Genomic DNA, 12296 nt, shown 5'->3' with positions numbered 1-12296 from the left:
ATGGACAGGCAGCCAGTGCAGCGAAGCTAAAACTGGGGTAATGTGCTCTCTCTTGCGAGTTCCGCTCAGCAAGTGTGCAGCTGCATTTTGTACCAGCTGAAGACGGGACATGGACGAATGAGACACAGCAAAATACAAAGAATTACAGTAATCCAGCCTAGTCGTAACAAAGGCATGGATCACTGTCTCAAAGTATTTTTTTTGACAAAAACGGTTTAATTTTTGCCAATTGTCTCAAGTGCAAGAAGCTGGATTTTACCACTGCACTAACCTGCCTATCCAAACTAAAGCCACTGTCCACCTTAACACCCAGGTTTGTGACGGTAGGTTTAAAAAATTGTTGTAAAGGGCCCAGGTCTACAAGAGAGGACCCACTGTTGGCGCTTGGACTAAAGACAATGTGTGTAAATGATGCTCACTGTACCACTCTTCTCATTAAAATGGAGGAAATTTAGAGCCATCCAGGGTCTTACTTCATCCAAACATGTCATCAATGAGCCCATGGCAAAGCCATTCTTCTGTTTCACTGGTACATATATCTGGATGTCATCAGCATAACAGTGAAAGGAACAATTATGCTTTCTAAGAATGGAGCCAAGGGGAAACAAATACAGGGAAAAAAGCAGAGGCCCCAAAATTGAGCCCTGTGGGACCCCACACAGGAGAGGAGCAGAAGAGGACTGGACATGATCAATTTGTACACAAAATGTTCTCTCTGCCAAGTACGACCTAAACCACTCTAGAGCAGTGCCACCGATGCCTATACATTCCTCTAATCGAGAAGTGAAAATACCATGGTCCACTGTGTCAAAAGCAGCAGTTAGGTCCAGTAGAACCAAGACCACATTGTCTCTAGCATCTGTAGCTAAAAGGATTTCATTAAAAACCATCAGCAACGCTGACTCAGTGCTATAAAGAGGTTTAAAAGCAAACTGGAAAACTTAAAGTGTCCTTCAGTTGTACATATAAAGTTTTTTCCAGAATTTTTGTGATAAAAGGGAGTTTGGAAATGGGCCTAAAGTTAGACAACACAGTGGGATCCAGGCCTGGCTTTTTGATCAGTGGCTGGACTGTATCATGTTTACAGTTCTTTGGAAAGACACCAGAGGCGAGGCTGCTGTTAATAACAGCAAGAATAGAAGGTCCTAAAGCAGTGATAACCTCTTTATAAATAGAGGTGGGACAGCATCAGTGGGGGGAACCTGAGGGCTTCAGATGTTTAACAGTCTCATATAAAAACGACAGAGTCACTGGTTCAAATGGGAGAAAGGTTATAGGACAAAATACAGAAAGTGACGGGTCAGAAGCAGGTGATGATATGAGGGCCCTGACATTGTTCACCTTAATTACAAAAAAGTTTTAACATGCCTCCAGACAAGGTTCTACACAGGCAGTCTTTGGGGCATTAAGAGCAAGGTCTATAGTGTTAAACAGAACACGAGGCTTGTGACAGTTCGACAGGATAATATTAGACAGGTGTTGTCTTTTAGCCTCTTTTACCACAGTCTGATTACGACACCAGCAGTCCTTTAAAATTTGCAAAGACACTTGCAGCTTGTCCTTCCTCCACTTTCGCTCAGCTTTTCGGCACTCACGTCTGACACCACGAGTTGTTTGATTTAGCCAGGGCTCAGATTTAGTTTTAGGCTGTCTGGGTTTTAATGGAGCCACAGCATCTATTACTGTTTGGCAGATGGAATGAAACCAGGAGCTGAGCTTACCTGTATCAGAACAAACAGGCTCTGGGGTGTTTTGATTGAAGGAGGCTGAGAACTGAGCGGCAGCGGAAGGGTTAATAATACGGACACTCCGAGCAGGAGCGCGAAGCTTAAAGGTGTTACAGGACAAACTAATGTCAAATAAAACAGGCATATGATCAGAAAACACTGCATCACAAATCCTCAAATTGGAAACAGACAGACCATAAGTTAAAACCAGGTCAAGTGTATGTCCATGTTCTTGCGTGGGTTGTGAAACGTGCTGAAGAAAATTAAAAGAGTCAATAAGGCTTAAATAGTCCTTCGACATTGTTTTGTCTGGACAGCACAGACAACAATAAGAACTCGATCATACTTAGGCATGATTTCAGCCAGCAGTTCAGAAAATTAATTAATAAAGTCCTTATTATATTTAGGTGGCCGATAAATCACTGCACACAACACAGGGTGCAAGCGACCCAGTTCAAAGAAGTCCAGTTCAAAGATGGAGAAGGAGTTGGATAGAGCTGGTCGGCTACATTTATATACAGATCTGTACATGGTGGCTATCCCACCACCACGACCCGACGTGCGTGGGCAGTTAAAATAACCACAATCTGGTGGTAAAAGTTCAGAAAGAGGGCTGGACTCACCAACATTCAGCCACGTCTCCGTCAGACAAAGAAAATCTACTTTGGTCTACCCATAATCAATAAAAAAAAATCTTTTCTGTACTATTATTCCTATTAGTTGTGGTGGCTGTGGCTCAATAGGTAGAGCAGTTGTCTGCCAATCATAGGATTGGTGGTTCAATTCCTGGCTGCCATGTCATATGCCAAAGTGTCCTGGTCAAAGTGCTTTGAGTACCAGTTAGGTAGAAAATTGTTATATAAGTGCAGATCATTTACTATTAGTCCCATATGGAAAAACTTTTACATTCAAAACAGCTTAAGACAACGTAATATTGGTGTGTGAATCAGAATAATAAACTGGTCAAAGAACTCTTCGTTCTTCGGGGTCAACAGAGAAGTGTTACTTATTATGCCAGTGCTGCTGTAACCTACTACAAGTTTTTTTTTACAGTTGCACTACATGGGTATACAAATAAGTGATTCAGGTTGTATGGTTAGCTGGTTAAGATGTGCCATGGTCTAACTAACACTATAAAAGCTTGTCAAAATGACCCTTTGTGGGTTTCTGAGAAGGAAATACATATAAATAGAGAGAGAGAATATTAGCAGAGATTAATTTAAAAAATAAAAGGAGTATGAAAGATTTAGATTTAGGGCTTTTGTCAACAAGCTGTACCTGAACTATGTGATCCCTTCAAGGTATGCTCTGAAGGAAATTGTTGAGACAAGATATCAACGAACCAAAGAAAAATGGATGTCTCAATTACAGAAAGCTGATACTGTGAATCAGACATCAGACATGTGGACCTCGATTAACATGGAGGCATATCTTGCTACCAAGTGCCATTATATAAATGATGATTTTTAGAATATGGGATAAAGTCACATGTCTGATTACAGAATGTGCTTCAAATATGACCCAGTGTGCTAGTCTGTTTTAAGTGTGGCATATCCCATACTTTGCCCATACACTCAACTTGTCGTGGCGTAAACTTGGATAAGAAAGATAAAAAATTCACATTTCCAACAGCAATTGAATTAGTTCATAACCTCATTGCCAACTTTAAACAATGCTTTGGGGCACTGGAATCAGTAAAGGTATTAGTAAACGCAACCCTGTTAGACCCCCTGACCTTTGGCAGTACCTCCAATTCTGTGAAAGAACAGATAGCTGAATGCATTGCTCAGATTCGCTCAGCAGCCATAGTACCACAATCAGCTGAATCCTTGCAGCCATCCACATAAGGTTGAGTATAAATCCCCTAGAGATTTTTTGAATTGTGTTAAAAGTGTAAGTTAAGTGTTTTTGTAAAAAAAAAAAAAGTGTTATCTTCATCTACAGCAGCAGCAGTGGAACCTCTGGGAGCTATTTGAAGCAGAGGAAATATCTCTCTCCCTGCAAAATCTGTTCCTGTAAGAGAATATTCTCCAAAGCAGGGGATGTTAAAAGCAAAACAAAAGAAAAAAGTTGAAGCAAACAAATCATTTTTCTCAATAACAAATTCTAACAGTCTTTCCCTCATCTATAGCCCCAGTCACACAAGCACTCCCCATTGCAGAATATAGGTGTACTTTCTAGTTAAAATACTTTATAGTTAAAACAGTTAAAAAAGTGTATACAAGGTTAATGATTTAATAATTTTTTACATTAGATTTTTTTCCACACTATCTTAATTAACTTCCCATCTAACAAGAACTTGGCAACAGAAATATAATATTTATAAATAACATTCTGTTACATTTCCATCTAATTTCCAGATCTGCTGGAGAAATCAGCAGATCTCACCATAGTGGTAATTTAGATGTTTCCATTTACTGAATCAATTTCTTCAATTGGTTCAAAGCTTCAGAAAGCTTCACTTCTCCCATCACTACTTAAGAGTAAGTTACATAAGCATGTACAATAGTAAAAATATTAATAATAAAGAAAAATCACTGACGGAGAAGGTGTGTCTTAATATTTAACTGGTAGTGTAAGACCCACAGCCTGTCCAGCTGGCACAGATGGCCTATTATAAAAGGGAGTGACTAGAAATATTAGTTCCTTAAGTGAATAAAGTAAATAGAACACATACTGTAAGTTGTATTAGAAAAAAAACAAAAACAAAAAAACAAGCAGAAACTGACTTCCTTGAAAAAACTATGTAAAGTGAACTAGAATTACTTTTTACTAACAACAGCTTATTAGGAGTAGTGCAGTTACATTTGAGTTAGAGTAATTTTATATTTTAAATTAAAGGCACCTATGAATTAGTACACACAACGCATCATTACAAAGTCAAGCAACTAGATAATTTCAACTGAATCATATATTCTTAACATTTAGGTCACTAATGCAACTTTCTAAGAAATTAGAATTTCTAAGAAAAAAATATGCTTCGTTGCCACCTTGACATTTGTCAAGGGGGCAACACGTCACAAAATACCAGCAGAAGACCAAGGGAGCCATAACCAACCAAGATAAAGCTACTGTATGAACTCGATGTGTTTAATGCTCGCTTTGAGGTCCTAAAGAAAATAGACAGAAGGAGAGCACCTGGTCCAGATAACATTGCTGGGCGGGCACTCAAGGTCTGCTCATAACAACTGGCACATGTGCTTGCAGACATCTACAACCTGTCTTTAGAAAAGGCTATCATGCCCAGTTGCTTCAAATCCACCACCATCGTACCCATTGCCAAGAAAAACATTGTGACCTATTTCAATGACTAATGACCTCTGGCACTCAAATTGATTGAAGTGTTTTGAAAGGATAGTCATGGAAAATATTAAAAAAATCCATCCATTTGCACATTGTCAGAACCATTCCACTGAAAAATAAATAAAAAACCACATCCACACACATTTAGATTCCTCCTCACAGTCCAGAGCTGTGACCCATTTAAAACATTTGATTTACGTAACACAAAAGGGTGGCATGGTGGTGTAATGTTTAGCAATGTCACCTCACAGAAAGAAGGACCTGGGTCCAAATCTACTGCTTTTTGTGTGGAGTTTGCTTCTTTGTGCCTGCACAAGTTCTCTCCTGGTACTGCATTTAGGGTTAATTGTTGACTCTAATTTGGCTGTAGGTGTGAATGTTTGCCTGTCTCTGTTTGCCAGCCCAGTGATAGACTGGCAACCTGTCCAGGGTGTGCCTTGCCTATCACCCAATCACAATTGGGATAGACTGCAGCACTCCCATGAACCTTAAAAAGTTAGAGTCAGGATGATGGGTGTATATTTGAATTTAGACGTTAGGCAGACACTCTTATCCTGTCTTTCCTCCCAATTTAGGTGATTTAACCCTGAACTGTTGAGTAGCTAGTTAAATTCCAAGCAAAAATGGATACGGTCCTTTCAAATTATATAAATTTGTCTTCTCTATATCCAAGCACAAAGTGTTGTCCAAAGAGGTTATGCAATGCAGTGGTATACGCACTGCAGTCCCAACTTTTTAGACACATTGCTGACAGCAAATTCAGCCTGATCAAACACCAATCTTTAAAAACGTAGACATGCAGTGGATGATAAAATCGCCTGCAAGCACTTTTAACTTAACTGAGTAATGACACCAGGCTGTTTTCTGCAATGTGAAGTTAATGAATTTTAACCACGCCAGACTTTCAACTGACTATATATTCACACATGACATCTAATGGTGTACAGATCTCTTCAGAAGTACACTGCTACCTTTTGGAGGTAATCTAATTGCATTTCATTTAAACTGTTTTGGCTGTGTGTGTGTTCATCCATCTATCAAATATATTGTAAATAATGCTATTACCTCCCATACAATGTAATATATACTGTAATGGCTGCAGGTATAGCAGTTCTCAGTCCTCTAACAAAATAATTTAGGAATGCAAGTTCATAATTACCAGTATAGCCTCTTTTGGAGTCCTGGTTGTGATAAATGAAAATTCATCCCTATGGTCACCAGTTCTGCATGGAAAATAAAAATGTTAATTTTGTGTTACAATGAGATAATTTGCATGTAAAGTCAAATAAAGTCACGTTAGCCAAGTTCACATTTTTGACTTTTTCAATAGTAATTACAAAAATCGGAGGTACTCACATTTTTGCCAGTTCATCCACATCCACATTTTTGACTTTGCCAGCCAGACAATCATACACTTCAATCTTTGCAGGCATTAACTTATTTTTATTTAGATAAACACCAAGATTTCCTGCAAAAAACAAAAGTACTTCAACAACAACAAAATTTACATTAACAAAGTCATTATTAGATTCAGCCACAAAGACGTTTGTATCTACAATGCATTCCACTGATAAGTGTACCTTCATTTAGCAATACAAGACGTGGTTCTTGATAGCCTAGATCCTTCAGAAGCAATGGTGGAGTCACACAGAGATAGGGAAAACTTTTCAGTTCTTCTTCAATGCTTCCAAAAGTCTTCTCAACACCTATGTGAAAGCTGTAATGTAATCACATGATTTAATAAACAGGTTACTGTGTGAATATGTGAGAACTGGGTAAGCTGGACCATTGTCAGCACAAACACTAGGCAACATGGACAAAACAGTCAAATTAGTTACTGAATTCAGAAATGAAATTATGAACTCAGAAATTGTTGAAGAATTTAGAACAATATAATTAATTGTAAATACATACTTCTGGCTCGTCACACTTCCATGAGAAATCCAAAGATGATATGTTGTAACTGAAGGATGGACACTGAGCACAATCTTCTCGACGTCAAGGGCTCTCTTGAGGGATGTTTCTTGCAAAACATCTTCGGTGCAGTTTGGAATCTTTTCTCCATCTTAACATAGAAAAAAACAAACATATAATGCAATTATTCCCTGAAATACAGTTGATTAGTCTAAATTTCACCACAAGTCTAGTTAGTTAGTGAGTTGTTAACTAACCATAAATGCCTTGTTGAGGCGATCTTGCTAGATCTTTGTTTTTATCTTTACCTTTGATTTTCTGGAGGACAACCGCTCTCTCCATAGCGCCAGGTATTCCAGGTACACTAACTGGTTCACAGAAGCGTCTCCCTTCTTCAGACAAAAGAGAATATGGTGCGTAGTTCTCATTTTCCGATGTTTCTTTCTGACAAAATAATACAATAATACAGTAGATGGGATGTTAGACAGTAACACTCTAGTGGGAGCTCCTCTGTTACACTTTGGGCTCCATATAATGGCAGTTGTAACTTGGTCAACAGCTATTTGGCCTACTTGGCCTGTTTAAATTATTTAAGCTTTACCTTAACCCTATCATCTTCCAGTTGCTGTGAGCTTACATACAGAACTAACCTAATTTTAATTGTGAAAGTAAATTCTTAACATAAAACACTTATGTGAATTTATATTAAGCCTCTATACTAATGTAGAAATACCTTTGCCTCTGATAGGAGAAATGCCCAGCAGTGTGTTGAATACTCAAAGACATCAAGGTCTTCAATGATCTTTTCCCCTTGATTTGTCCCAAGTTTTGGCAAAATCTCCCTAAAGAGGGTGTACAGGCCCTCAACCACTGCCACCTAAGGAAGAAAAAGACAAAGACTGATGTGATATAAACACATGCTCTCAAGGACACTGGTGAAACACACAGGAGAAAATCAAAGAGATATAAGATCATTGATTATCATGATTTGATTACCTTTTGAGTCCTGGTAATGACCTCATTCTTACAGAGTAACTGATACAAACTCTGTGCCAGAGGGTGACATCCGGTTAGTTTACGTATGTAACTGATCAGATCCTTGTATGGAACCGCTGGAGGCCTGTATTTCTAGAGGAGAAAATATAATTAACAATTAAAATTCAAATATGTTGTAAACCTAATGTGAAAAGAGGCTCAAATTCTTGGTGGTTTTGAGTATTTTCCTATTTCAACTTGGCTTCCAGTGGTTGCATATTGTACTTTAGCTCTAAGGCAGAGTTGTCAAACTCAGGCCATCTGACCCACGGTGTAATAATATTTGGCCCACAAGATCATATCAAATGTATATTGGAGCTGCCACCCCCCCAGTATACAGTGCATACACCACTAATACTACAAATCCCAGAATGTTTTGTTAGTGCGTTGGCTCATCAGTCAAGACCGGGAAGCACCCCCCTACTTTTCTGTTGACAATCATTAGCATCCATGCAACCAGTCACATAGGACAACCTTAATCCACCCCTCCCAGAAATGGCCAAATGAAAGAGGCCAAGTGATAAGTTCGCTAAAAAACTCTAAAGTTTACTGGTGATTTGTTGACTTTAAAATGCAGATTTGAACTGTTCAGTAATCCGTTTGCGGTTGACGTGGAAAGCGCACCAACCAACCAGTTTCCATGTTTCCTCCCAGACACACTAAGCCAGCTCCGTGCACAAGCTTCTCAAATGCTCTCTATGTTCAGCAGCACATATCTATGTTGATGAAGATGAACAAAACACCACTCAGGAGTCGTCTCACTGATGAACACCTTCAATCAATCTTGAGGATTTCCTCAGCTCAGAGCCGAACCCCAGACATTTAAGAAGAGATGCCAGGTATCTGACTTGAATGGTAAATGGTCTGCACTTATATAGCGCTTTTCTACCTAGCTCATTCACCCATTCACACTCACAAGCACACACACATTCACACACCGATGGCACAGCTGCTATGTGCCTGACCTGACTCACCAGGGGCAACTAGGGGTTCAGTATCTTGCCCAAGGACACTTTGGCATGTGACGTGGCAGCCGGGAATCAAACCACCAATCCTGTGATTGGCAGTCAACTGCTCTACCTATTGAGCACAGCCACCCCTTGAACCAATGTGCATCAGAGTAAATCAGAGTGTAGCAAACTGAGCTTGAATGATACTGTCTTTATGCACTTTCTACTGAATGGCATGGACTGTTAATAGTTGGAAGATTACATTTTCATTGAAGTAACATTTTGTTTGGTTGTTTTGTTGTTGGCCTGTGAAAAAAGATTTTCATTAAAAAGGAACTCGAAAGACTATGAGAGACATAATAATTTATTTTATTAATTTAAATAAGAAGCAAATACCACTGATGTGTTTTATTTCAAATTTAATTTCTCATTTGTTTATAATATTAAGTTTTCCTTGTTCCAGATTCAGTGTTTATGCAAAACTAAAGTTTGTTTCCATGAGAAAAGGTTTAACATTACAAATCTGGAGCGATGGGAAATCATGCACAATTGCAGTAAATTTTTGTTTGGCCCGCGATTTTGGCCCACTGCAAATTTTAGTTTAACACCTCTGCTATAACACATAATCCTAAATTCTAATCTAGCTGTAACACTGTTATTTTTAATGTATCTGGGGAAAGGCTTCTCCAATAATTAAGCACTATAATACGGGAAGCTCCTTTTTTGTAATGTAAATATTTCTTATTTTGATTTAAAAAGAAAGAACGCAGCAGAGGAAGCACATACAGTGGGTACGGAAAGTATTCAGACCCCCTTACATTTTTCACTCTTTGCTATATTGCAGCCATTTGCTAAAATCATTTAAGTTCATTTTTTTCCTCATTAATGTACACACAGCACCCCATATTGACAGAAAAACACAGTTTCAACGATTGTTGAAATTTTTGCAGATTTATTAAAAAAGACAAACTGAAATAGCACATGGTCATAAGTATTCAGACCCCTTGCTGTGACACTCATATTTAACTAAGGTGCTGTCCATTTCTTCTGATCATCCTTGATCACCTTTATTTGAGTCCAGCTGTGTTTGATTATACTGATTGAACTTGATTAGGAAAGCCACACACCTGTCTATATAAGACCTTACAGCTCACAGTGCATGTCAGAGCAAATGAGAATCATGAGGTCAAAGGAACTGTCTGAAGAGCTCAGAGACAGAATTGTGGCAAGGCACAGATCTGGCCAAGGTTACAATAAAATTTCTGCTGCACTTAAGGTTCCTAAGAGCACAGTAGCCTCCATAATCCTTTAATGGAAGAGGTTTGGGACGACCAGAACCCTTCCTAGAGCTGGCCATCCGGCCAAACTGAGCTATCGGGGTAAAAAAGCCTTGGTGAGAAAGGTAAAGAAGAACCCAAAGATCACTGTGGCTGAGCTCCAGAGATGCAGTCGGGAGATGGGAGACAGTTGTAGAAAGTCAACCATCACTACAGCCCTCCACCAGTCGGGGATTTATAGCAGAGTGGCCTGACGGAAGCCTCTCCTCAGTGCAAGACATACGAAAGCCTGCATGGAGTTTGCTAAAAAACACCTGAAGGACTCTAAGATGGTGAGAAATAAGATTCTCTGGTCTGATGAGACCAAGATATAACTTTTTGGCCTTAAAGAGGTATGTGTGGAGAAAACCAGGCACTGCTCATCACCTGTCCAATACAGTCTCAACAGTGAAGCATGGTGGTGGCAGCATCATGCTGTGGGCGTGTTTTTCAGCTGCAGGGACAGGACGACTGGTTGCAATCGAGGGAAAGATGAATGCGGCCAAGTACAGGGATATCCTGGACAAAAACCTTCTCCAGAGTGCTCAGGACCTCAGACCGGGCCGAAGGTTCACCTTCCAACAAGACAATGACCCTAAGCACACAGCTAAAATAATGAAAGAGTGGATTCACAACAACTCCGTGACTGTTCTTGAATGGCCCAGCCAGGGCCCTGACTTAAACCCAATTGAGCATCTCTGGGGAGACCTGAAAATGGCTGTCCACCAACGTTTACCATCCAACCTGACAGAACTGGAGAGGATCTGCAAGGAGGAATGGCAGAGGATCCCCAAATCAAGGTGTGAAAAACTTGTTGCATCTTTCCCAAAAAGACTCATGGCTGTATTAGATCAAAAGGGTGCTTCTACTAAATACTGAGCAAAGGGTCTAAACACTTAAGACCATGTGCTATTTCAGTTTTTCTTTTTTAATAAGTCTGCAAAAATGTCAACAATTCTGTGTTTTTCTGTCAATATGGGGTGTTGTGTCTACATTAACGAAAAAAATGAACTTAAATGATTTTAGCAAATGGCTGCAACATAACAAAGAGTGAAAAATTTAAGGGGGTCTGAATACTTTCCGTACCCACTGTATGTGCTTATTTCTACAGTCTATACGTTGTGCATTGGTCTTTTTCAAGCCTTAATAAACATTTGGAGTTTTTGCCCTGCATTTGTAAGATTTTACATTTTATGCAGCTCTAAACACTTCATATATATTCATATTCACAGTGTTCATTTTATAGAGATCTCTGTCTAGTATACACTTTATTTTATTCTTGGAGTGTTGCACACGGCCACTGAACCCACTAGTAAATACCTTCAATGTGTGAGAAGCCTAAGCACCCACTACACAATATATTTTAGCGTTCTATCATTTAAAGCATGGAATCTTAAAAATTGAGGAAGACACCACTGACAGAAGCTGATGTAAGCATCAGTCATTGTTTATGAAAACTGTTCCATGCACAACCACGTGTGCCAGCACAAAATAATGAAAAAAAATACCATATTTACATATTTACTAAGAATAAACTACTGTTTAGACTGCTTACAGTGACATAGAGTGACGACAAGAAGACGCTAATTCCTTTGGGGGTTTGTTGCACTGAGGGCACAACGTCATCACTGAAGAATTCCTTTGGGTCGGGAACCTCCTCAGAAAATGAGGACAGGGAGAAGTGCACTGTTGATTCCTGTGAGATCCCACAACTTTCCAAAGTGTTGCCACTGCCAGATTCACCTCTGAAGATATGATTGATAAGCATGTGATTACAAGACGTATTGTAGGAAAAAAATAGATATTACTTCTAATCACAATGGCATCAATGCACTGTGATAATGCAGAATTACCTGTAATGAAGAACATGTGCTGGGATTCCACTTTCAATTGCGAGCTTGTTCTTCAAAGTAGCAATTGTGTCGCTTGCCAAGTTGACTGTCACCTCAAAGTCCCCCTGTATGAGATTAAATATAAAGTAGTAATATAAAATGAAATATCACAGGGTCCTACTTAGAGAAATAATAAGAATACTAAAAGAATGTGTGGAA

At 39.2% G+C, this 12296-nt stretch overlaps 1 protein-coding gene across 1 annotated transcript in view; it reads right to left on the bottom strand.

The window, feature by feature from the left end:
• LOC113153966 overlaps window positions 1-12296 on the bottom strand; it is a 32836-nt gene that overhangs the window by 15205 nt on the left and 5335 nt on the right. The window contains exons 6-14 of the mRNA XM_026347897.1: window positions 12099-12202; window positions 11801-11990; window positions 7941-8072; window positions 7678-7821; window positions 7253-7388; window positions 6945-7095; window positions 6611-6747; window positions 6387-6498; window positions 6190-6253 (exon numbers count right to left, since the gene is read on the bottom strand). Coding sequence (XP_026203682.1) covers window positions 6190-6253; window positions 6387-6498; window positions 6611-6747; window positions 6945-7095; window positions 7253-7388; window positions 7678-7821; window positions 7941-8072; window positions 11801-11990; window positions 12099-12202 — 1170 coding nt within the window. The remainder of the gene's footprint in view (window positions 1-6189; window positions 6254-6386; window positions 6499-6610; window positions 6748-6944; window positions 7096-7252; window positions 7389-7677; window positions 7822-7940; window positions 8073-11800; window positions 11991-12098; window positions 12203-12296) is intronic.

The sequence above is a fragment of the Anabas testudineus genome, chromosome 11 (assembly GCF_900324465.2).
Source record: "Anabas testudineus chromosome 11, fAnaTes1.2, whole genome shotgun sequence".
NCBI classification, from domain to species: domain Eukaryota; kingdom Metazoa; phylum Chordata; class Actinopteri; order Anabantiformes; family Anabantidae; genus Anabas; species Anabas testudineus.
Note: the sequence above shows the minus strand (reverse complement) of the source record. Positions and strands in the feature narration are given on the sequence as shown.